Source organism: Protomyctophum bolini (assembly GCF_963924005.1).
Source record: "Protomyctophum bolini genome assembly, chromosome: 12".
Classification (NCBI taxonomy): Eukaryota; Metazoa; Chordata; class Actinopteri; order Myctophiformes; family Myctophidae; genus Protomyctophum; species Protomyctophum bolini.
Window position 1 is genome coordinate 31696960 of NC_137873.1, and position 26476 is coordinate 31723435.

Here is a 26476-nt window from a genome sequence, read left to right on the forward strand (position 1 = left end):
AATGTCGTAATTTTATCTACTGGCCCCTGGCCCCTTGCCATTTTTGTAATGTGGCCCACAGGTAAATCTATTTGAGTATCCCTGGTCTAGAGTTCCTCAGACGAACCATCCATTGCCACACATCCAGTGGCAGTGTCCTGCTGGTCTCATTATCCTGGCTGCTATGTTCTGGCTCACCCTTGGCATTCCATCATACAGATTCTTGTTGGTATTGGCAATGTGTGTATTCTTGAAGTGTCATTGAACAAGGTACTGAACCCCCAAATGCTCCAGTGGGGCTGCTCTGTCAACAGTATAAGAAGACTCTGGTTGGTTGGGTGTCCCATCTAGGCTGGAATCGGGGGCAAGAGGGGTGAATTTCTCAGATCATACAGTAAACTTTGTAATGCTGTAAAGAGGTAAAATGCTTGATAAATACACATTAAAAACTACGACACACAAAGAGAAAGAGACAGGGCAACATTTTGTACACTAAATAAAAGAGGCTTTATTCCTGCATTTTCAATCAAAAAGGCATATAGTACAAAAGAGTACTGGGGTATGTACACTGGTGAAATACTTTATCTTATCAAACGGGTTTGTGTGAAAGAGCCTTTTAGAATGAATTGACCCGACTTAGGCCACTTCTAAATCAAACTGAAACCTCACGTACAATAAGTACATAGAACGAGTGCTGTACCTTTTCTCCTATCTACACTATCTCGTAACAAACCATCACAAGAAAAACCACATTGATACAGACAGACACAGGACGGCAATTTACAGAGGCATAAAACAAGTCATTACAAAAAAAGAAAAGTACAAACGTTAACTGCAGTCATGTATCTAAAGATACATTTTGGGGTGTTTCTGAAATTATAGGAATCGATATTCATAAAAATAAAAATAAACAACCAACAAAAAAACAAGTGTAGTGTCGTCCCTGATAGTATATACAACTACTCCTGATGATATGTGTCCGTAGTGATGTGCAAATCCAGTTTGTCGCTGAAACAAAAGATTCAATCCATTGAACCAAACCAAAGTTCATTTCCAAATGAGTGCTGTGCTTTTTCCCTAATAGATATTATGCTGTGCTTTTTCCCTAATAGATATTATACTGTGCTTTTTCCCTAATAGATAGTATACTACATAACGCTGGCAGTGCTTTGTCGTCTACAAGGACAAATAAAGAGAGAGTTGAAGTTCCCTTCTGCTTCCTACCTCTGACAGCTGTGATGCAACGCATTGTGAGTATAGAGCCCGACTTGATGGTCAGATTTTTGGAGGCCACTAGACCGCCGATTACCGAAGTTCTGATCCATATTTTGTCAAGAAAATATGTAACCACATGACGTGACACATTGTGAACTTGTCGACTGGCTATTTTCAACCGTTTTTCTTTAAACGTTTTGAAAATGTCCGCCTAAGATGACATGCCCAAAATAGGGACATGCCAGTTTTGAAAGTGGTTTTAGAAAATAGGCGCACATCTGCTTGCATAACTGCTGTTAATGACGAAATCCATTGAAGTTAAATGACGCCCGATATATCGGCCGAGCCGATATACTGTACGTACGGACGTATGTACTATGTACAGTACGTACGGGTCGGGCTCTACTACTTTAGCGCTTGTTGTTGTGAGATCTGCCATTTTCAGCGAGCGCTGTTGCCGTACGGGGTATAGTAGCCATTGCTGTGGAGAAGGAAGACAATGATGAACGTCCTCCAACACCTCCTCCAACAGATTAAAACCCCCGTCTCAGGGTCCGCGTGCGTGCGGGGCGCTGTGCCCGCTGTCGGTGGCCTCTCTCTCTGGGCAGCGCTGCAGCACTCAGTTTGGGCCGGGGGGGCTGGCGGAGGAGGAGGCGGAGGGCAGTGCGACGCGCTGCTCGTCCATCCGCTTGGCCTGCGAGCGCATGATGAGGCTGAAGAAGTCCTCGTCCGGGACGGTGGGCCCGCGGGCCGCGGGAGGAGGGGGGGCACAGCGCTGGTCATCCAGACGAGACCCCTGGCCGGGAAGAGGGAGGATAGAATTAGGTTAAAATGAACCATTGAAGAGTGGGGATAGAGTTAGGTTAAAATGAACCATTGAAGAGTGGGGATAGAGTTAGGTTAAAATGAACCATTGAAGAGTGGGGATAGAGTTAGGTTAAAATGAACCATTGCCGTTCAAATTATTTAAAACCCATCAAGACCTGAGGCCGATTTCTAAATGACAAAATGTCTTCTAAATCCTATGATTGCTATATCAGTGGTTCGCAAACAAAAAACACCACAAATTATTATTTTTAAATTAAATTAAATTAATTACAATTTTGGTCAAAACATCAGTAATTGTTTGTCTAGGTCGGACTCCACATCAGACCACAAATCTGGCATCTTTATTTCTTAGTCATAGAGGTGGCATGTCTAAAATGTTAAAGCCCTCTCTCTGTACTGTATCTGTGCAGCAGATTAGTTCCACACCACCACCCAGTGTTCTGACATCACTGGGAGGTGCCTGACCAACAGGAAGAAAGTAGAACCAGCTTATTTTGATACTCAACTTCCTCCAACTTTTCTTCTCAACGCACTTCAAAGGCACAACCCTCTCTCTCTCTGTCAAGCTTCAGAGCTATTTTCGAGAGTGCGGATTTATTGTCCCTTTGATGAGCGCGTTTGTTTAGAATTGGCACCCCAGCTTTGATCTTAAAGTTCCGTGGGTGGAGTACACTCCAGGCCTACTCCAGACTACTTCTACGGTCTAAGGTTCCACGGTCTACACAGCAGTGCTTCTCAAACCTTTTCATGTCAAGGACCCCCAAATTTATATTTATTTAGCCGCGGTCCAATATCTGAAAATAATCTGTAACAGCTACCTCCAGAAGAGAAGATTTATATTAACATTTATATATATATATATATATATACACACAAGCTATCAGCACGCACCGTTAAATGTTTGTTTTAGTCCAGTTGTAGTCAACAAAATCTAGTTGATTTTGATGGCGTCATAAATGGCATATTTTACACTTGGTTGCATGCTGAAAATAGCAGATACAGTATAATATTTTCAGAGCACACCCAATAATAGAATGACTTGTCCTTTAGTTCTACTGGATCTCTCCTCCACAAGACCTTCCCTAACATTTTCGTCTAGTTTGTAATTTGTTGACGATATCGTCTTAGTTTTAGACATCATTGCTTAGTTTTTATTTCGTTTTCACGAGTGGGGGGAAAAAAAGGTAGTCGACGAAGGTTTTTCGCCATGGTTTTAGTCAACGAAATGATCAACACTGGTGTCTTAACCCATTTTGGGCGGGAACACCTTTTGGTGTTTTAAGCATTCTGTTCTACTTTAGCTATTGAAAAATAGCAGATCTACAAGCTCATAGCCAAGCTTGTAGGTCTGCTATTTTTGAAAAGTTGTGAAAATGTGGCGCAAATCCTTGAATATATATTTCAGAGCGAACATTTTTAATTAAAATATTGGCTTCTGGGGGTTCCCTGGAACTATATATTTTCCGGGTCCGTGGCCCAATAGAGATAATTCTGGGGGTTATCTCTGGGTTGAGCAAAGGTTGAGCACCACTGACATAGAAACATGGGTTTTTGAAGCCGTTTTTTTCTTTTATCAACCTCAGTCCAAAATGGGTTAATTGGCTCACCTGGCACTTGACGAGCATGTCGAAGAAGTCGTCGTCGGGCTCTGAGTTGTCTGCGTTGGCCATCAGGTGGTTGAGGACCGCCTGGCTGTTGTGCTGGTTGAGCCTCAGGCCCGGCAGGCTGCCGCCCGGACCCCCCGACGACTCGTCTGCTCTCCGACCGCGAACAGCCGCCGAACTCGCAGCCGACACGTTCGCGGAATCCGACGACGCTGGAGTGAAGACGAGGAGGAGAGAGGAAGACAGGAGGAGGGAAGTAAATGGAAGTCCAAAGGGAGCTTCTCTGACTGATGCATTTGTTAAAATAAGTGTTAAATGTTGTGATGGCAATCAGTGATATAGATCTTTTGTTCAATAACACGGGTCTCCCTGTCTCTCCAGCTCTTTCATAAACAGAAGAATGCAATTTCAGGTCACCTTTTTTATGGACCAGGTCACGACTTTTCAAGTATTTCAACTTACTAATGTTCATAATAAAATACCACAAATTTTTACTACTTAGTCTGTGTCCCATATAGAGACCCGTCCACCAGTGGCATCATCGTTGGCATTTATTTAAAAAAGATTGAATAAAGATATATATTTAGATTTTTATTATCGTGAGAACGATGGCTTCCATTATCGCATTACAACTTTTCAGTAATAGAAAGCCTGCAGTTTCTATTAGATTGGGTTCCCCATCGATGATGTCACTGTTGGACTGGTTTCTGAACTTGCTCTCTCATGAGACACAGACCGAGTAGAAATTGTCTTTTTCTTGGGTATTTTATCATGAACATTAGTGAGGACCAATTATATGAAGGTAGGTTGAAAAGTGGTCCTTTAACGAATTTCATCCAATCAGGAGAGAGAACCCCACAAAGTCCATGTACCACATTTGTTGGATATAATTGACCTTTGAACCCTATTTTCTACTTACTTTTTACAATGTTGGGGTGCAGAAATATCACCGATCTACAATCCCACAACGTGTCGAGGGATTGTGAGCATAGTAGACTGTACTACCACCAGCCAGGTGGGTTGACCTGACTGACCAGCAGGGCCGGATTTACCACTGGGCTATGGTGGGCTATGGTGGGCTGCAGCCCAATTGTAAAGTATTTACAATTGTATTTATTTAGTTTAGTTATTGTATATTTAGTTTTATCATGGTTAATTTGGCAGTCCCCCCCCCAGAATTCGAACACCTGCATGAGGCTTGCCGTGTAAGGGCCTGGGAAGCCTCTAAAATGTATCTAGCCGAGGGGCTTCAACTCCTATAAATCCGGCTAGTGCTGCCAACAAATATTCCATATTCGAATGAATATTCAAATGTAAAAAATAAAATAATAATCGAATATTTTAAATTAAGATTCTAATTTTCTTTTTAAAAAACAATGAAATTGTGTGAGTTCTGGCGAGACTCTGTGCCACGTAAACTAAAACATTATACAAAAATTAGGCTATTAAGATAATTATGAATCATTCATTTGATCTCGCAAGACTCAAGAGAGGGCATTTCTCAGCACCAACCGCGGCCCATACAGGACCGGACCATATAGATAAAGAAAGAAAAAGTCTTACAGCATATTATTCTGCAATATTCATATCATATTCATATTAAAATCATATACATTTGACGTTCAAAATCATCCGAAAATTGTTCGAATACAAGGAATATTCGAATATCATTTTTGGCCAATTCTGGCAGCACTAAATCCGGCACTGTTGACCCAGTGACCACTCACATTTCCTCATGGTTCTGGGCGGTGACTGTGGAGCTGTGGCGTTCAGGGACATCCTGCTGCCCTTGTCCTGGATGGAGCAGCGCTGGTCGTCCATGCGGTTGCTCTGGAAGCGACTGAGCAGGTCGAAGAAGCCCTCGTCTCCCATCATGTCTGGACTGACTCGCTGAGGCAACGAACACACAGGAAAGAAAGAAGGTTTAGAAAGAGGACATAGGATAGGGATGGAATGACACACTGACTGGAACGCACAATTCATTTGATGCCATCCAAGAAGCTGGGTTCACTTCACATAAAAGTATAGTTTTGCAACTGCTTAGCCAACATAATTATTTTTATTTGGTTAATTATTTCCTTTTTTTTGCGGCGCTAACTGCTCCAACAAGTGACTTTGTTTTGTGCGTATGTTTATGTCAAACAATTCTGCCCCCAATTCCCATTTAAGTGAATGGCAAAATAAATTACTATGATTTACAGTTACCGGTATATACTGTTATGATGACCAATATAACAAAAAAAAAGGAGGAGAAAAAAAGACAGAATGTCATAAATAATCTGTGCAGTAAGCATACACGGTTGATCCGACCCAGCCTACTGGGTCTTTCATAAGTCTGTCTGTCTACATGTAGTCATTATGAAAGATTAACACGTCAACGAGTTCTGTTCTGGAATCAATCTATTGAGCGTAAGGTTCACTGCAGAGAACAGCTGCACGCATGCACGTGCACACGCACGCACACACACAGAGAGAGAGGGAGTCTGGTAGCTTGCCAGTCTACGGAAAACAGAGGCTGTAAACCTTCCACCATAAAACGTCTCTGAAGTAGCTCTCCACTTTGTTTACTTGACCATTTTCCTCCAGAAGTAATGCAGTTAGTTATGTCAGAGGAGCACAGCCTTCGTCTTTGTGTCCTCATCTGTGCGAAATGTCTCGCTTGGACACACACAGGTGCTTGTATCAGCTTACATGCAACTTTGTCATCGGCCCCTTGTTATATCCCAGACTTCATTATTTCGCAGACAAAAACGAGCCAATACTGTACTTGGTTTCTCGTATATTTTCTACATCAAATTAACCACTATGTACTTTATATACTTATAGCCTATACTATAAGCTCACAATTTGTCACATCGCAACACATTCATCGATATGAATTGTCATTTGCCACATACTTGTATCGTTAAATAGCACCCATGTCATTTTATATTTGAGATAATAAAGCATTATTTTATACTTTATACTGACATGAACAAGTTTGAGAACCACCGATATCGCAACATACGAATCAGCCTCAGGTTAACGGAATGGGTTAACCACCTGGAGATGGATTGTTACGTCCCTAGACGTTGACCCTCTGTCACTGCCTACCTTGTGGGGTCCCCGTGTGGGGGTCTGTCTGTCGCTGCCTATCTTTTGGGGCCCTTGCGCGGGGGTCTGTGCCTGCCTACCTTGTGGGGTCCCTGTGTGGGGGTCTGTCTGTCGCTGCCTATCTTTTGGGGCCCTTGCGCGGGGGTCTGTGCCTGCCTACCTTGTGGGGTCCCTGTGTGGGGGTCTGGCTGGTGTCCAGGGTGTTGCTGGTGTCCTGGAGGACCTTGGTGGAGCCCCCGGCGGTCTTGTGCTTCTTCCCCCGCAGGCGGTTGACGAAGAACAGCTTGGAGGAGGTCTTGGCCAGGGCGGGCACCGACTGTTTGACCAGAATGTCACCGTTCCACTTCTGGCCCTTCAACACACAGGAACAACGTTATACACACGCTAAACTAAACCAAAAAGGAGAAAAAAGAAGCATATGAGGCAAGGAGCTGATTGGAGGACGCTAGCGTGTGAAATATGAAATAGGGAGAAGATAAATGTTCAGATTATCCATGGTTGTTAAAAAAAAACAAGTACAGGGATTCCTGGCTAATGATGTAAAAAAAAAAAGTCTGGTTTTGCATTCAGAGGTCTGGAAGGAGTGATTTATGACTGAGGCACACTGTGGGAGCCGAGCATGAGCAACAGAATGTGTTGAATGTCAAGTAATATAATATATAATGTAGAATTATTACAATTGTAGCGTTACAACTATAACAATTGCCAAAACAGTACATATAATACAGCTACTAAATATTACTGACTCCTCCTGTAAGGTTAATTATTGTTCCAATAAAGTGGATTCAGTTCTGAAGAGGAGCTGGCTAAACTGTTTTTCTAAATACATAGTTCCAGTCCTTGAATTCCGCACAAAACCTACTACTACTTTCTTTTTCAAGTGAAACTGTGGGGAATTCACTACTATGATTTTCATTTTCGTTTTAGAAAAGCAATGATCCCAGAGAGGCCGTGGTTTACTGTGATTTCAGAGGGTGTCGTGCCTCACAATGCTTCTTAGCCGCTCTAAAACCCACGGTAAAACCTGAGTGGAATATTACGAGAGTGGCAACACTAGCGTTGACTCCCATTGTAAAAATGGAATGTGGAAGTGCTCATTCTATTGGAACTATAGCCCATAGGCACCCACTTTGCGACGAGATCAAACGTGTCGCCAAAGTAAAAATAAAAATATATATTAATACTAGGAGTAATTTATTACACTTCCAAGCCTACGGTAACTAGCCCAACAAACTTTTTATTCAGTTTTGAAAAAAGGTTGTCGACCAACATTTTCCGTCATAGTCGACGAAATCAACACTAATTCTTACATTTATCTTGCTGTCTGGAGTCAGTTTCATCAGCTCCAGATTCTCCATGCTGTGTCTACGACTCGTCCTCGGCCGGGCTCCTGAAACACACAAACACACACATTTGTATTATTATAGGCTACTTGTTGAGGACATCCACATTTTAGGACGGCATTGGAAAATAACTGAAAATGGCCAGAAAAAACGGTATTTCTTAAATTCAAGACCTATTTCTTCTTCACACTTGCTTTTAGTTGATTTTTTATTATCTGTGTTGTTATTCATGTCCTCAGATGCTATACAGATAAAGTTGTATTTATTATTATTATGGAGTAAAATAAATGGTAAATGGTGCATTTATATAGCTAGAGCCTTTATCCAAGGCACTTTACATAAAGGTTGTGCATTACATTCACCCATTCACACACACATTCATACACCGATGGCGGAGGAAACCATGCAAGGCACAAACCTACACACCGGGAGCAATTACGGTTTCAGAGTCTTGCTCAAGGGCACTTCGACATGGGAGCCCGGGATCGAACTGGGAACCTTGCGGTTTCCATGCGGCCACTGCCTCAGGGGTATTACAGTATATTATACATGGAGTATAATATAAAGTAAGGGGGTTGAGTATCGGTAAATGGTAATGTAAAGCGGCAGTTCCCAAACTTTTTTGGCCTTCTGACCTAGCTGACGCACCCCCCAATGTTCTATTCAGCCGAAAAAAGATACATTTATATATATTGTGCATTATTATTACACATTATGAGTGCACATAGCCCAAATGCAGTAACTGCACATCCTTTCAGTTTAATTTCAGGGAGAGAGCATCTCTCACTCGCACGCACGCACGTTACACACAGAGCGGCTGTGGCTCTATACATCTCCGTAAAACGGTGTTTTACCGATTTTGCTTTGTGTTAAATAACACCATAAATAAACCGTCCGCCATTACCCTTTTCATCTCACGCACCCCCCCCCCCCCCCCCCCCCCTAGAGAACGTTCACGCACCACAGTTTGGGAAAGCCTGATAAATAAGCCTGATGATAAAGTATAAAGTAAAGTATAATGTATAAGTAAAGTGTATACGTAAGTGAGTAAGTGTATAAGTGTATAAGTGTATGTTTAATTAAAGTGTAATGTACAATGTAAAGTATAAAGTAATGGGGGGTTAAGAAGGAGCGTGAGTGTGTACCGTTGTTATGGTCCAGGTCTTTGTTCTCTGACAGCGTGGACTGGTTGGTGCTGTAGCTCAGACCCAGAACCATCTGAAGGTCCGACACGTTCATACGAGCTGTGAGCTCCCCGCTCCTGTCTCCAGTCTGCAAGCACACACACACACACACACACACACACACACACACACACACACAGAGACAGATGTTGAGGTTCACTTCAGCTGGCACTGGGATTTATTAGCATTTCCACGATGTTGCTGGGAACAGAGGTTGAACCTTGAGACACTTCTGAACCATGTAATGAGTTCCATCCTGTGGAGTCTACAGTTCGTACATGCTTCTTATGGGCGAGCATCCACTAAAGACGTAAAAGTAGTAGTAGTGCAGTATGTTTTCTGCATCACAAAATAATGTATTCTATATATCAGACCTCTAAGCTTTTGCCTCAGTGATATTCTAAATATTGTACCTGGTGTCCCTATTATATGGGCAAGTCAGTAAAAGGCGAAAAAGCTCACAGCGTGTTGCGATGCGATGAGCTGCGAATGCTCAAATATTTCCGCACGCACGCTACAGTATTAAATCAGGGCTGTAGTGATTAAGCTCTCTGGGCTTAGTACGTACCTCTTTGGAGATCTCCAGGTGCTTCTCTGCAAAGTGCATGGCCTGATCGTGATTCCCCAGCGCTGTGTGAGCGTTGCCCAGACTCCAGCACGCCCGGCCCTCGCCGATCCTGCGAGAACAAACATCCACACCATCCAATTCAGAAATGCTACGGACAGAACAACCACACTGTCCTGCCAGGAGATGGCGTGGGCCGAGTTACTTTCAGAAGATTCTAGGGTAGAGGAGGAGGTAGGCTAAACCCACAACGGTATGATTATGAGCACACTGACACAAGTTGCGCTCTGAGTGGGCTGAATATTTGTAAACAATGATTCAGAGACACTCTCCGGCTCCATGCTACATACTTGCACCTTACTAATACTTACTTACTAATTAATAGTAACTAGAGCGGTGCCCGTGGGGCCTCTACAGCGGTAACTGAATCCAAAGGAAAGTATGCACATCTCTAAAAAACGTTCAGGTGCTGAACAAAAAGATACGTACAGGAGAAGGAGAAGTAGTCCGCACACTGTTTCGTAGCTCCCACGGGAATTTTATTCAATAAAGGATGACTTTGACACCTTATGGGTCTTCGTCACCCCATAAGGGGTCAAAACGTTGTCATCCTTTATTAAATAAAATTGCTGTGGGAGCTACGAAAAAGTGTGCAGACTACTTCTCCTTCTCCTCTACAGCGGTGCCCGTTGGGCACTGGCCTACAGTACTTGGTACGATGCAAGTTGGAAATGCATGCCCCACCCAGATATTATGTCTGTGTCCCTTTTATGCCCATATGGTATATGGAGTTCTTTGTCAGGAATGCCCAAATATGGAGACTATGCAGACGTCAGAATGATGTCAGAACAGGCCAGCTCCATATATGGACCCTGGGCAGGGGCCCTGTCCAGACCCGGGCAGAGGCCTTTTTGGGGCGGTTCTGGACAACTGTGGGTCCGACCGACCGACACAAATTTGAAGTCGGTGGGGCGAACTGCTCTCGAGCTATGTGGATTACACACATACGTACATACAGACAGACAGACAGAGACTTGGTACATTTATAGATAGATAGCAATACTGTCGTAAAATGGTAAATGCTAAATCCTGAGAATCAATGTCAAGCTTGATTCACTACTTCATTGTACGACTGAGTCACTCGGGAGTCACACGCTACAAGCACACATCACATCACATGGTGACGCGTTTTCAGATACACTGGCTATTTTTGGCAGACGACTGAGTATGCATTAAGCATAACTCCAGGAGTTTTCTGTTGTAGAAAATGCTTAGTAAATGCGCCCTGGTCTTCTGTGTACCCGTCATTGAGGTCCTGAGCTATGTACTGTATGATCAAGTGTAGTAGCCTGGTACCTGTCATTGAGGTCCTGGGCTATGATGAGATGTTTGAGGTGGTAGTCGATGGCTCTCTCGTAGTCCTGCAGCAGAGTGTAGGTGTTGCCCAGGCTGTAGCAGGCCTGGGCCTCCACGGCGCGGTCCTTCAGCTGCCTGGCCAGCTGTAAGCACCTCCTGAAAAACACCATCCACACTCCTTCAGAACACAGCGGACCTGACGTTTTGGCCCGATATTCCGATAAGGGGTCTTCAACAGGTCGGTCCGGGACGCCGGCCTGGGGGGGGGTCCTCAGAGTTACTACAGGGGGTCGGACAACTCACAACGAGCTGCGAGGCGTTGTGCGCCATTGCCATAATATACGTAAATTAATCAATGCTACCCATAACGCCATTGCCGTAGCCCAGGGGTTTTCAACTGATCGTGAACCAGGGACCACCACCCTGACTTAGAATCAACCTGGGGACCACTGTTGTGTTGGGTTTGGACATGGGGTAAGGGCTAAGATTAATGCTTTTGTAACACTTGCATCCCTTTTGTATACATTCCACTGTTTCTCAACCAATTGTCCACTGACTAAGACAGTATAATTTCCTAATAATAATGACTCAACCAAACAATCCGCTGCACTTCCCACTCTTGAGATGATAACTCCCTTTTTCTGTTGAATTTCTTGACCTCCAGTCCAGTCAGTAAATGAATACATGGACGGTCATCATAGGTCACCAGGTCATTCAGTTCACTGTTTCTCAACTATAGTGGAAAGACATTTTAAAAACATCAACAAATCCTACATTACTAAATGAATGGTCAGGGACCACATGCAATACTTCCAGGGACCACCAGTGATCCACGGACCATCTGTTGAAAACCCCTGCCGCGTTAGTGTCGGGTTGCTAGCTGTTGTCATAACACAGGATCGCGCATCTTGATCTGTCCTGCCCATACACACCCATTCTATCCGTTTCTTTCAATCGCCTGTGTCTCCTATTCCTTGCCACAGATGGCATTTTTGGTCAAAACAAGGTTTATTCCACGGCACAGAGCAGACTCTGTGTTGCCTTGTATCAGACTCGGTTAGCTCCGTTTGATAAACAGGACGTGACCACACATCGTCCAACTTCCTAGTACAAGATCAACACCGGAAGTCTAGAAATGTAGCTTTTCAAAATAAGAGCTGAACAGGGGAAAATGCTGGCTTGAATTATATCATAATTTGTCAATAAATGCTAGCGCTAAAAGTGTCAATGAAGCTATGAAAATCTATGCAATGAAAGAAGCTACTGTATGAAATCTATGAAAAGGTTTAGTTGCATTGGTGTGGACTGGATTGCTTTCACTACTGAAGGAGATTGGCACAAATTTAGTTCTAAACTTAGCAGAATAGGAAGGAAATATTAATGAAATAAGGCTCTCCTTAATCGCATCATCTTTGCCTGCTGGCCTTCCGGGTGGACGCTGTAATGTGTCCATGAGTTTAACGTCTGAGAAGGGCTGTGTTTGCCACGTCTGTCCAAACTAAGCTCTTTTTTAGGACTGCCAAGGACTGCGTTAGGACTCCAAAGAGAGACTGCTGTTGTTTCAGCTGGCGTTGGAGCAAGAGCCACTAAACTTCATTAACAGCAGATGCATCTCATCGTCTGGGGGGCGTGTGCCTGACAAGCAGGCGCGGCTCCTTACTTGTAATGCTCAGCCGCCACTTCGAATTCCCCCAGGAAGATGAAGGCGTTCCCCAGGTTGCAGTACGCCCGTCTCTCTGCCGAGCGGTCGCCGAACTCCTTGGCTATCTGCAGCCGCTGGGATGTGAAACGGGAAAAATAAAGTTAAAATAGCAGATCTAAAAAGTAGGGCTGTCACGATTATGACATTTTACATGACGATTAATTGTCCCAAATAATTGCGATTAACAATTTAATGTTGTTGAGCAATGGACCATATGAAGGGCTTTGGCTTTTAGGGTAGATATGACACAGGGTAGATATGACAAATAATTTACTTTCTTTCAAAAACCATAATACTTTCCAAAAAAACGTTGTGACGCGTTGTGAGCTTGTAGATCAGCTATTTCAACTGTTTTTGAAAATGTTTGAAAATATCTGAAAAACTTTTCCAACATGGAAACAATTATGACGATTATGCAAAGTAATTGCGATTAGGCGATTATGTAGTAATTGTGACACGCCAGTATCTACAAGCTCACAACATGCAAGCACAGCTGCTATTTCCGCCGCGCGACACCCATGTGTAACCAAGTATAAAATAAATCTGGAATTACTGCTGCACCTGCTGACCTTGACTGGGTTGAGCTTATCACATCTTTCCGTAGACTGAAATAGACCACACAGGCCTTGCAAACATTTTCTTTTTTTAGGCGGGGGAATGGGATTTGCATCAAACCTGTTCATGGGAGGCCACTGCGTTGCGAAAGCGTCCCAGCAGGTAGAATGTGTTGCCGAGGTTGCCGTAGGTTCGACCCTGGGCAGCCCGGTCTCCGAGTTCCTTCACTATGGACAGGTTGGCCCTAAATAAAACAACAACACATGAGACCAAATGGTCAGTCAACAGCTCTGTGACATGGTAGTTCTATCTACTGTATATAAAGTTATAAACCATCAACATTGTTTATTTACTCCCACGTACACACCACCATACAGTGCTACAGTTTGAGGGTCTACAGCCAGAAGTGAGTGAACTTGCAATGGCTTTATAGCCAGATCTTTAATGCTTTTTACCATAGGGTTTTCATTGTATGCAGAAAATAAGATCAGTGGTTAACATAAGCCTAAGAAATAAATTCCACCCGTGAGAAATTATCCCACTTTGTTCGTCAAGATAATCTCCATGAGAAAATCATAAACCTTTGTTCACTAGATTAATGGTAATTTGCTTACATTTATCCAAACCTAATTCTAGGTGGGAGAGCATGGCGGAGGTAACTTTCAGCCAGGCTGGCTAACTAAAAGGACGTCATCATAGCCGTGTAGCACTCTATAACAACACGAGTCACGACACGGTGACTTACTCATAATACTCTGCAGCTTTCTTTAGAGCTTCCATGACTTCCTCTGGAAACTCCCCGGGCTCTGCTCCGCTCCAGCAGATACTCTTGCCCTTAGCATGGTACACGTTTCCAAAATTGTACAGTGCTCTGGCCTGGCCCACCTGATAAGACACAAGACGAGGGACAGGCAGGCGAGGAACAAAATGTCAACTTGATGTCACAGAGCCCTAGACTAGAGCTTCACATAAAGCTAAGAGTTTTATCCCCTTCCCACCATCCCTCAACCTTAGCAGTTAAATGTCATGTCGTTGCTGTTGGGGCAACATCTCCATTATTTCAAGTGTCGTGCAAAGGTAGCGCAGATAGCCGATCTACAAGCTCAGAATGTGTTGCAAATGCGACATCTTGTGAGCTTGTAGATCTGCCATTTACGAGTGTGTCTCTCTGTGGGCTTTTATAAATAGAGCATCACAGTCCTGCCCCCTTTCAGAATGACAAGAAGAAAAACAAAAAAAGATTTGTTGCTGTACGCTTCCCCTTTTTCGCCTTTCTAATTATTTGTTCGGCCATGAGTTGTCACCTGCCGAGTTGGCTTTGACTGAGGCTTAAAAAGGTCTTTAAATACCGGTACATACTTTTTGAAACGTCTATGGAAAAATAAATGTGAAATTCTCTTCTGGTGCGCTCGAAGGGGACAGGACTGCGACGCTCTATAGGGTTTTTATTTTATAAATGTTTTAGCAACAGCTTGTGACCAAATAATAACTACATTGTATCCATTGGAACACAGTTTTCCTGAAAATGAACAGCTTTGGTTGGACACAAGGTTTCCACCAGGTGAGGTTCCTCACCTTGTCACTCATGTCCATGGCTATGTCTAAGTGCCTCTGGCAGCAGACCACAGCTTCTTCAAAGCGGCCCAGCACCTTCAGTGTGTTGCCAAGATTACCACTGGCCTTAGCTTCACCAAGCAGGTCCCCTATGGTCCTGTGTGGAGTTATTAAAAAAAACACAACAAAGTAGGGTTGTATCAATGCAGCACGAGACAGATTATCAATACTTAATATATGACGATTTAAATCAGTAAAGTGAAAACAGCTGAGTGCATAATAAGCTAATAACCTAGTTTTGCAGTCGCTTGTTCACTGCAAGCAATTATTTTTCCCGTTTTTTGCATCTGGTGGAATGGACTTCTGGGAGTCACAAGGCCAGGTCATACGCCTGCCCTTGTGACCTAAACTGAAACATAAAGCCTGGAAATAGCCAGTATATAAGCTCACTGTTCACCTAGGTCCTTTTTTGTGAAGAATGCCTTGGTCTGTGTTTGTGCCGCATTTTGTCAACAGTCATAATGTCCGTAATCTCTTTTTGTAAAAAAAAAGAAAAAAGAAAATCATGAACCCGATATCACGATTCATATCAAATCATGAGCTAGGCTAATCCTGCTAATCCTTGGAGTCAACTTCGGGCTGCTTTGTTGCTAGCAGGCCGTGGCTCGCAGCTCAGCAGACTTCCATACCTGTTGGCTCCCATTGTACATCGTTGCAGCCGGATTCCCTACAATAAACTAGTTCGCGTTGTCAGTTTATATGCTACTGTATATACAGTAGATGTGCGCTCCTTTGTGGGTACTGACCTGGTCAGAGTGAGGTCGTGGTGGTGGAACTCCAGCGCCTTGGCGTAGTCGTGCAGGTGGAAGTAGGCGTTGCCCAGCTGGCTGTAGATGGCGCTCAGCACCTGCAGGTCCTCCGTGCCCACCTGGATGGCGGCCTCGAAGAAGGACACGCCCGCCCGGTAGTCGCCCACCTTGCAGAGGCGCTCGCCCTCCAGGGCCAACTCCAGACAGGACGCCTCCATCCTGAAGCACAGCAGCACAGACCCAACATTAACACAAACCGTCTCCCACCTAGACCCGTCACAATTACAATTCGCAATTTATTTGAGATAATAGTCATCGTTTTTTGCACAATCGCCATGATCATTACCGTAATAACCGCAGATCTACAAGCACCAGTGTTTCCCCTAACCAGAAGCTGCGTGGAGGGGACCTTTCACACATACAGTACATGCTCCTGCAGTGCTCGACTGTGCGTGCATGCATGCATGCGTCTTTTGCGATAATTTGCCTTTTCCTGACCTATTTGCGGCCGCCTACTAAACATCATGCTGTGGTGGCTGGTCATGATTGCGTGGTGGCCCGCCACACAATAATGCATATAGGGGAAACACACTGAGCTCAAAACGTGTCGAAATGAGACACATTTTGAGCTTGTAGAGCGGCTAATTCCACCTGACTTGTGCAACTTTCGTTTGCAAAGCCTAAAAGCCAAAAATAAATACATTTTGTATTAAAAAATAATATTCTAATGTTCAACATCAAACACGTCAATTGCAATAATTTGTATGACAATCGTCAACTTAAAGGTTATCATGACAGCCTCATCTCCCACTCATATGTCAAGTAGCCTACAGACACAACTCCAGGCCCTGGTTGAGCATTTAGAACCCAAATTAACTGATTTTGGGATCCGACACATTTTGGATAGACGGCTGTATTGACCTATATCTGATCAAAAAGATACAAACATCTATACGAATCCATTTGAAAAACCTTTCCCATTTAAATAAATAAATAGCCTATCTACGTTAGTACGTTGTGAGCTTGTAGATCTGCAATGTTTTTTTTTTAAGTTTGACCATTCTTATCCATAATGACATGCCCAAAAGGGTTAGAATTTAGAATTTAGAGTCAGCAGCGTAACTGCCAATACTGATGTCATCGAAACCATCAAATAATAATGGCTGATATATTAGTCTGGCCTTAGTTACAGAGAATAAGAATAAGCTCATGCTCACTCGCTTGTCGAGAGGTTCCAAGGTTCCAAAATGCTTAAATCAAGGCTGAAGGGCTGAAGAAGTTGTGTTATCATCGAAAGTCCTTTAACCGAGAGAAGAATCCGACTGTTTTCCACCCAAACCCGAGGAACCGAATGATCTCTCTAATCTCTATCAAAGGAAAGCTTTTCAGCAAGGAATTCTGTTTAGCCACTTCCTTCCACCACCAACAATGAGAACAATGGTGCTGCTTTATCACAGTTTGTTTGTTATGGGTCGGGAGGCAGTGCGCTTCCTTCCTTCACGGGGCCAACGGCAGTGTGGTTGGGGGCTGTTGTTGCACAGACAGCAGCACCAGCGTTCAGCCTCTTTAATTGTGTTTTATTCAATAACACAGGTTTGCTGAGCAATTTGCTAACTCGATCCTCTAGCAGGATAAACCATTAACATTTTTCAGCTGTTGTTCCTAATTTGGTCATGTCATTTATAGGTGAAAAGTCTTAAAAAGCGTATGCTTATGTTATGTGCTTAGTTCATAGTTCATAGTTTGTATGCCGGTGTCATGCTGCTCGTGTGGCAAAAATAGCCAGTCTACAAGTTCACGTGAGTATGACAGGTTGTGAGCTTATTTCACCATCGCATGACAAAGTATATCATTAATAGTATAGTATAATATTCAGGATTAATATAAATTAATACTTCACCCCCGAAATCACCTTTTTTACCCCGTGCCTCGAGTCCCCCATTTTATTATGCATTCCTTCAGTGGATGAAGAATCCAAAAACAAAGAAAATACTTCAGAAACAAAAATTCTGAGTGAGTAATTGAATAATTTTCCCAAAAAAAAGTAATTTTCTGGGTTAAGTATTTCTCTAAATGGTTAATAGTATGTGAAATGAGGTTACACTGTGTTGGGGGTGGATAACATACCAGAGGGATTGTCTGATCCAGATCAAGCAGAATTGTTTTGCACACACAGCAACAATTGCTACAGTGTCTGCAAACTGATGTCGAAATGAAATCGCCTACTATTTTGTAACATTTGAGAATAGTTTCAAATCCTGCTGTGTCCTTTCATTTTGTTCACTATAACTTTCCCTCCCGTCCCGTGCACAGTGCACTGCACACCCAGTGTTTTGCAGTGACACATCGCAGAGACTGACAAAGGCTAATCCAGGCTGTTTTGCACAGGCTAATGGATTTTAAAAGCCAACTACGTTGTTATACAGACAATGACAAGGAGACACCCTGCAACCTCAACCACGCAGCTCGTTTCTTCATTCAGCGAAGCCTGTAATTTTGCAGGAAAACAACAGAATAGCTGGATGATCATTCTAAACTAGGCTGTGTGGACTTAAACTTAGAACAGCCTTCTTTTTTTGTTTATTACACAAGCAGCAACACGCCAGCACTCTGGGCTTCGGCAATTAACCAGCCTACCTGAAACAGCACCAGAGGCACATGGTGCATCTGAGAAGAGGCTTCTACAGTTAGTTAGTTAGATTATTTCGGTCATTTAAAAAAGAACAATATAGTTGTTGAGCATACAGCTTAGTTAGGCGACTATATTACAGCACATAAAGCAAAGCAAAGTTACTATGTTTACCCAGGGTAACTGGACTAAGCTCAAGAACTTGTTTACAGCCAGGCCCTACTCATAGAACATTTCATGGTAGGGGTTCAATGCCTTGCTCAAGGGCACTTCAGCGGTGGTAATTTTAACGTGCCGGTCCGGGGATACGAACTAGCGACCTTCCGGTATCAAGACCGCTCTGCAAACCGTTCGGCCACCGCTGCCCAAATTAAAGTTAATAGTTAATAAAGAAAATTCCAGGCACAGCCCCAGATCTGTCTCAGTCCGAGGCACTGACAGCTCAACTCTGAATGAAACTAGTTGAATGGAGATATTTGTTTGGCATTCATCTAAAATGAGTGGATCGTTTTTGTTCTGTGTAAAATATGTTTTTGGGGGAATTAACTGCACGATACAAAAGCCCCTGGTATTTAAAGACCTCGAATCATAGTATGAAGGTGAAGGCTGTGATATTACCATAGAGTAGACTGTAAAAATTAAAGGATATTACATGATATGCCCCGTTGGGGAACTCAAGGGAACTCTCACAAGTCAGCGTTTTATCGGCTAATCTACTCGTCTCTGCCTTGGAGAGCTCTCCTCCGAACCGGTTAGCGGTCACCTGAGATTACTGTAGCAGTGTGTGTGGACTGACCAGACAGGGGACACCGCACAGATTATAGAGGTGGACGGGCCATGTTAAGGAGATTAATTAGATAGGTCAGATACAAGTGGGCTGGTGGGACTGAGAAAGAAACTGAACACACCCGTGTGAACTAAAACAAAAGCCCTGCGTCAAATGAATGTTTCAGATGGCTGGTTAAATATTGATGCTGGCTGCTTGCGGTTTGCCAGGTCACACCTGTTGGCAGACAGACAGTGCTACCGTTTGAAACCACTCACCTGTTTGCCGTTAGACAACAAACGCACAGAAGTCATAAAACGGAACTCTTACTCACTCCGACCCCTGTAATTTAACTTGATCCCTGAGCCCGGATTACTCAGAAACGATAGCTTTAATTTCCTCAATGACACTAAGGAACCTGGAAAATATGATGTCATGCTTGTGCAAGAAACGTAAAGGGAAATTCTTCCTTCCAAAGCATTTAATAACAGTTAACCACTTAAGCCCTATTTTATACATAGGGGTATGGGCAAAGACAGCCGATCTGCAACCTCCCAAAACGTTGCATCGCTACGTGTTGTGAGCTTATAGATCGGCTATTCATTTATTTTATTTTTTTATGTGTGACAACTTTTAAAATGGTTAATGAAAAGGGAACACAATTGGAAAGGGTTCTAAATGTGCTTGTCTATCTTCTACTTAATACAAACTATAGTCTAGTTGAGAGATACGAGATGCCTACCTGTAGCGGACATGATAAGAAGACTCCTCTGCTCGCATGCTAACCCATGAGCCACTGTCTTCCATTGAAGTGCATAATATGAGGGAGAATCCCGGTATATATCCAGACAAAACACGTGCGTTTGAGAACTTCTTCTTTAGTCAAAACAAGGAATGTGTGCCACAGGCTGCCAACCCAAAAGCACGGAAAAACAAAATGAACAAATCCACTGTTGGATTTCAGACCCCTGGCTGGTACACAGTGCTGCAGGGCTCCGGACTGGAGCGTCACACACACACAGGCTGCGTTCCGTTCGTTTACTTTACGGGTTTTGCGTCACTGCCTCGCCGCGCTCTCCTCTCTCTGTGGCCCTTCTGTGAAGAGAACACAAGATGCTGTGTGTGAAGCCTCACTGTGGCCACGCGACGCCATGGCAACCACCAACCAAACAGCAGCGTGCCGGGCAAGCAGGGAGTGAGACTGTGAGAGGGTGGGTGATGCAAAACAAAAAAAAAGGGTGGGTGGGTGTGTCGAGGGTGGAGTGGAGGAGGAGGGGGTTTCTATCATATATGCAAGCTGTCAATCTATTCTAGACTCTTAGATTCTAGAGGCAGTGGCACGCATTACAGGCTCACACAGGTGTGATGAAATGAATGAGAGCTAAATGCTTTGGGATGTACTACGGTATGCAATGCATGTACGTTGATCTATAGCTAGCAGAGAGACACAGGGAACGGGGGTGGATGGATCTATTCCAGAGGGCATGAATGAATTACTAGAGCAGGGCTGTCCCCTCAGAGTGGATCAATCAATTAACCCGTTGGTCGCAGGGGAACAAGACATTGCTAGATGTAGGGCTGCAACAATCAATTCATTTTCCAATAATTGAGAAGCACATTTTTGAGGGTTATTTTTATAATCGACTATACCAATTATTCTGATTAACCACTTATTAGACACTTATTAACCACCCTTTTTTATACTTTGAATGTCTGCAAAAATACCAAAGCTATCCAATCTACAAGCTCACGACGCGTCACATCGTGACACATGTGAGCTAAATGAGCTTGTAGATCTGCTGTTTTCGGTATTTCGAATTGCTATCATTTATTTATGAAATCGATAGCATTAGATCATTCGTTTTTTATGATTTTTTTTATTGTACTCTTGTCAACACTAACTATAACCCCTAATTGTGATTGAGTAAATCAACATCACAATATTCAGTTATCAACAACTCAACATGAAAAGCTTGGTCTCTGCATGATTGTATGCAACAAACAGTATTTTACAGATTTGTTGATTAAATCAACTACAATTCCTACGACTATTAGTTTGACTAACAATTAATTTAGTCAAAGACAGCCCTACAAATTACCAACAATCAATGGGTCTATTATTCTGTAAAAGATTCATGAGGCAGAAGGGTGCTGATGGTGAAAGGTGAAGAGTGAAGACGATGTCCAGACACCACTTTGAAGAGCATAACAGAACTCACAGAGAGTACATGGGAAATGTTCCAGCAAAGCCAGGGACAGAGATAAGCAAAGATAGCCTTCACACACCAAAGACGACTGTTGGCCCTTTCCCACATGAGGTCATAGTGAACACGCCCACTTGCTCCCCTATTCTCTAGTACGTTGGTGACGTCATTTGCCAAGAAGAACAGATCTACAAGCTAATGGAAAGTGCACAGGCCACAACTAATCTCTAAAAAAACCATTTCAGAAGTTCTATGGAATTGAAGACATTATGCAGGACAGGTTAAGCATTTGGATTTTGTGATCACCAAATCATTACTGTGGAACGCCCTACCCCTATCAATTAAAAATGCAGAGTTTCAAGTCCAAGTTAAAAACTCATTTATTTAGGTTACATTTTATCTTGTAAACGTTTACTTTTAGTTTGACTATCACTGTTGTCAATTTATGTTTCTGCTCTTACTCTTTGTTGTGTTTGCTCCTTTGTGCCTGTTTTAACTTGATTGTTTATATTGTTGTTTTTACTGTACAGCACTTTGTAACTTTGTTTTGAAAAGTGCTCTATAAATAAAATTTACTTACATACTTATTCATGTTCTAAATCCAGAAATCTGCTTATAATAAACAACACCAGCCACTTCTCATAGTAGGCAGCCAAAGTGGGTTTTACTATTGTTTTGCTTAGATTTCTGCCCACAGCCCACATTATTAAAAAAAGACATACATCTGTGGTTGCAGTGCGCCACAGTGTGTATGTAAGCTTTTCACAGGCCTTGACGCTAGCCTCAGGGGGAGTATGTCGTTCTTCCAGAAATTTGAGTTTGAAATCTAGAATTAGTGATAAAGGTCACGTCACCATATCAGCTATAGCAGGGGTTCCCAAACTTTTCAGGTCGAGACACAAGAGATTATGGACGCAAACTAGTAAAAGTAGCAGATATACAAGCACACAACGCGTCGCTCTGCACCGCATTGCTGGCTTATAGATCGGCTATTTTCACTACTTAATTATATTTTTATGGAATTCCTTCCTAGGAATTCCTTAGTTTTTTTTTTTTTAAATCACACCCGTGTGAACTGAGTGGTGCAACTCCCCACTATTTTTATTTAGCAAGCTTTCGGTCTACTGACCTTCTTCAGACCTGAAGAAGGTCAGTAGACCGAAAGCTTGCTAAATAAATACATTGATTTCTGTTATTAGTTTAGTTTTTAGCGGATGAGTGGTGGTTCTTTTTACATTTTTGTCATAGTTGTTAAGTTGTAAAATTCATTAAAAAAAGGAAATAAAATTATATAGAAAAGGAAATGGGATTTTTACTCGAGTTGTGACCCCCAAATGGGTCCCGAGTCCCGACCCACTGCTTGGGAACCAGTGAGCTAGAGTACGACATCAAAAGAAAACGATATCAGATCAGCGTGCCAGCGTGTTCTAGGACTCTTCATGAAGGCAGACACTGTTCTGCTTAACAATCACCATGAACTTCTGCTTTACCAGGCAGAAAACTGATCAGGCGCGTGCGTCTTTCTCATAAGACATTACCAAAAGGTCAATGTTGAATAAATATACTGTTTATACGGCCTTGTGAGAAGAATAACCCTGATACGCTACGCTGTTATGCAACTACCGACGCCTGAACTCGATGACTGCGTTTGCTAGAAAACAATAACAGTTGCACTACCGACTCCGAGCATCCATCCCACCCTAGAAAGAACATCATATTCTTTCTCATTATGGCAAAGATCCAAACCACTGAATAGGCTTTGTGGTTTGCCTTGGACATTCCTCTGAGATTAACAGAGGATTTTGTTGATTTTTAACCTAAAAATCCTATAATTTTACTGTGAGGAGGACTTGTGAAAAATCTGTCTTACAGTAACAACACTTCTTAGAGTCTGACTCTGATTGATGTAATAAAATGGAGCACAAGCTACGGTGAACTTGAGTGAAGTGAACAGAATGCAGGAATGCACCTACAGGGAAGTATGAGTATGCCCAGGTCAAACACTACACAACCACTGAATGCTGAATATATATTTGGTCAACAGTGTCTGACACTTTTCTGACTGTAACTTTCCACTGAGTGAGTCTGTTTCAGAGGTTTCATTATCAACACCTCACACCTGACATACAGCCATTAGTCACGATTGCAAATCAACTGCAACCACTAGCCAAATGCTAGTAAATTCTGACTGTCACTCAGCCACCTTGTAATATAACCAAAAACAAATCTATGGAATTTATCAGCCACTGTGGCTCACTGCTGTCACCGGTCGATGAAAAGTTAGTTTTCTGGTTTCCTGCTCTGGCGTACACCTATTTTATATGTTGTTGTACTGTATAACCACTTCAAAGTTAAAACCATACTGTATAGTAGGAAATAGGAATAGTGAAAATAGCAGATCTGCAAGCTCACAACGAGTCGCAGACTAGTGCGTCATGTTTAGCTTGTACATAACATTAACTTTTTTCTTTCATTTTAGTCTATAATGACTTGAGTAATGAGTTGACATACATGTCCAAAATAGGGATGCCAGGTTGAAGTGGTTGACTCAAATTAAAAATAAAAACACTCTGATAAAAACAGAAAATAAATAATCCAAGTGCCCTGATGAAGGCCACTTTTGGGCCGAAAGCCCGAAACGTATTGGCCAGGACACCTGTTATTAATTCTTCACGAACACTTTTCTCAAATTATTTTAGAAATAAAATATGTTTTTGTTGTTGTTCAGCCTGTTACTCCTGCTGCTGCTAGCTAGGTGTCGGTGAATGTGAACTGTCATGATCCAAAGTGAAGCCCAAGGCTAGAACTAGATGTTCCCTGCATATGTTTATAATTAACAATCAACGTCTGCCAGTGTTCATGCAGCCTTTTCCAGTATTGTGTGCCAAATGGGTGTGTGAGTACGACAGCCCTCCAGTATGTATGAAGCAGTGGTTTAAAAGGATAAGTGATCCATGGCTAAGGCCAATGTGAAGGAAACTAAGTGCTGTCTTTAAGGCAGTGATACTTATTTCATTTCGAGGATTCCCAGTTTTCAATGCATTATTATGCCATGGAGTCATGGACCCCCCATAACTCTGAGAGTGTACGAATGGAACCAAATGGACCCTTAATTAAGGCTTGCACACACTCCAGTTTTTAGGTTAAGTGGCTAACCGTTCACCCCAGCACATCTTTCTGTTTTTACTAAACACAGGGGTGGTTAGGTTATCACCTAAAAACTGGAGTGTGCGTCCCGCTTTAGTTACCAATAGTTTAGCTGGCGACCCTCTGGAGCCACCCCAAGGACCCCTGGAGGTCCCTGCACCCCACTTTGAGAACGACTGCTTTAAAGGGCACTCATTGCCAGTAGTGAGATGGCAAACTGAGGGCAGAGAGGGAGAAGAATGTGCAACACAGCAGTTCTCAATCCGGAATCACATCGGGGACACTGTCTGGAGATTATGTGGTGTACCGGCACGCCCCAACTAAGGCGCTGTCTTTTTATAAAGATAGCTCTGTGGGAGGTAATGAGTGGCTACTTCATTGACAAACATGGCATGATGTCACCTCAAACACACCAGCGGTTTTCTTTGTATTTATAGCCCATTGATGTATTATAGTAGTGCAGCCTCCAAAAGCAAACATGGAAAACAGTGCAACCATTAGGACAGACAGACAGAAAGCAGCAGCAGCAGCCCCCCCAACAAAACAAAAGCAACAGCTGACTGTACCAAAATAATACTGACCGGTAACTCTTCAGTACAGGGACAGGGAATCTTGGTAACCTGCAATCAGAAGAAGAATCTCTTTTATTGGCCAAGTACAGTACAGATTGATTTGGCCGGTACTTATTTTCTTTTTTTGGCCGGTACTTCGAAGTTCAAACTAAAAGTAACATGATGCATCACACAACAATACTTTGATTAACTTGAAACCTAAGTTTCTGCATTACTTGGCTACCAGTCAAATAATAATAAAGGCACACTTAGTTGCATTTAATACTGTCTAATAATTGTGTTGTTTCGCTTTATTCAGGACAGGGATCCCCCAGCTCAGGGGTCATAGGGGTGGGGGGGTCCAGGAGGTCCCCAGCTCAATTATTGCACCATTAAAGCACCATTATTACATGTATGTAAAATAAATTCAACCAGAGAACGTACAAGAATAGCCAATTATTATACAGACAGAAAATGAATTCTGGACCAAATGACAGATCTTCATACCAAATAATTTCTAACAATGCAAAAATAGCCTAGAATCTCTGCTGCCTGTGTATGTCCTTGGCTTATACATGTATATGCAACAAGTAATAGGGAATGAGGACTTAAGCTACTTGATATTAATCAACCTGTATCAATATCAGGCTCAACTGCCAAGCAAAAAAAACAGACATTATTATTATGATATAAGTTAACACACCTCTAATTGATAATCACGATTTCATCCTGAAGTGAACTATTTACTGTACATAGTGTACTACTGACAAGGAGGACATGATGTCAAAATTATTCTAAACTCTTATTATTTAAAATAAAGTATCTCTTGTTTTGCTGAGCTCATCGTAAACGAACAACAGTCAGTCAGTGAACTGTCACATCCAGTACTGTGTCAGTGGGCGGACGGATGTAGCCCACAGGCTAACGTCCCAATAATACAAAGTAAACCCACCACCACACCAGGCTGTCCCGAGGCTGGCTAGCTGGTGGTTGCTGCTAACTTACGTTAGACGATCCAGTTCGAACAATGGAGGATTCTCTAATCTCTTCTTTTATATTCCTTCTTCTTCTCTTCGGGGAAACAATCCTGTTTTTGTTGTTCAACAACGACTTGTACAGCGGATAATATTGTCACGTTCTAGCCAGCCACACACTACACTGGCCATAACTATCCATTTTGGATCATCATAATGAAACTTTAGTTTTTTTCTTTCCTAAACTCCGACCGACACGGACCGAGGAGGAGATTTGAAGACTGTAGCAGTAGTAGTGAATGTTTTTACGCTAGAGACCAATCAGAAGAGCGGATTCAAAGATAGCCTTGCCCACACAACGGCCATTGGACCGAGAGATTTGAATAGGCTGGAGGGCGTGACGTCACGTCATTCTGCA

The 26476-nt window shown here is 42.8% G+C and overlaps 1 protein-coding gene across 3 annotated transcripts; it reads right to left on the bottom strand.

Moving 5' to 3' along the window:
* Window positions 1-468: 468 nt before the first annotated feature.
* On the bottom strand, window positions 469-26311 carry gpsm2 (G protein signaling modulator 2). Of its 3 annotated transcripts, XM_080779227.1 has the most exons (16): window positions 26090-26311; window positions 25115-25153; window positions 19925-20277; window positions 15785-16006; window positions 15000-15135; window positions 14170-14309; window positions 13545-13668; window positions 12828-12943; window positions 11168-11323; window positions 9815-9923; window positions 9208-9334; window positions 8030-8109; window positions 6880-7071; window positions 5354-5516; window positions 3630-3838; window positions 469-1990 (listed from the first exon to the last, which is right to left on the bottom strand). In XM_080779227.1, the coding sequence occupies exons 3-16, from the start codon at window positions 19987-19989 to the stop codon at window positions 1814-1816; spliced, it is 2016 nt and encodes a 671-aa protein (XP_080635353.1). In that variant the 5' UTR covers window positions 19990-20277; window positions 25115-25153; window positions 26090-26311; the 3' UTR covers window positions 469-1813. The 3 variants fall into 3 exon arrangements, with proteins under 3 accessions (XP_080635353.1, XP_080635354.1, XP_080635352.1); XM_080779228.1 differs by lacking the exon at window positions 19925-20277; XM_080779226.1 differs by lacking the exons at window positions 19925-20277; window positions 25115-25153; window positions 26090-26311 and adding an exon at window positions 17005-17199.
* Between the last annotated feature and the right edge of the window lie 165 nt (window positions 26312-26476).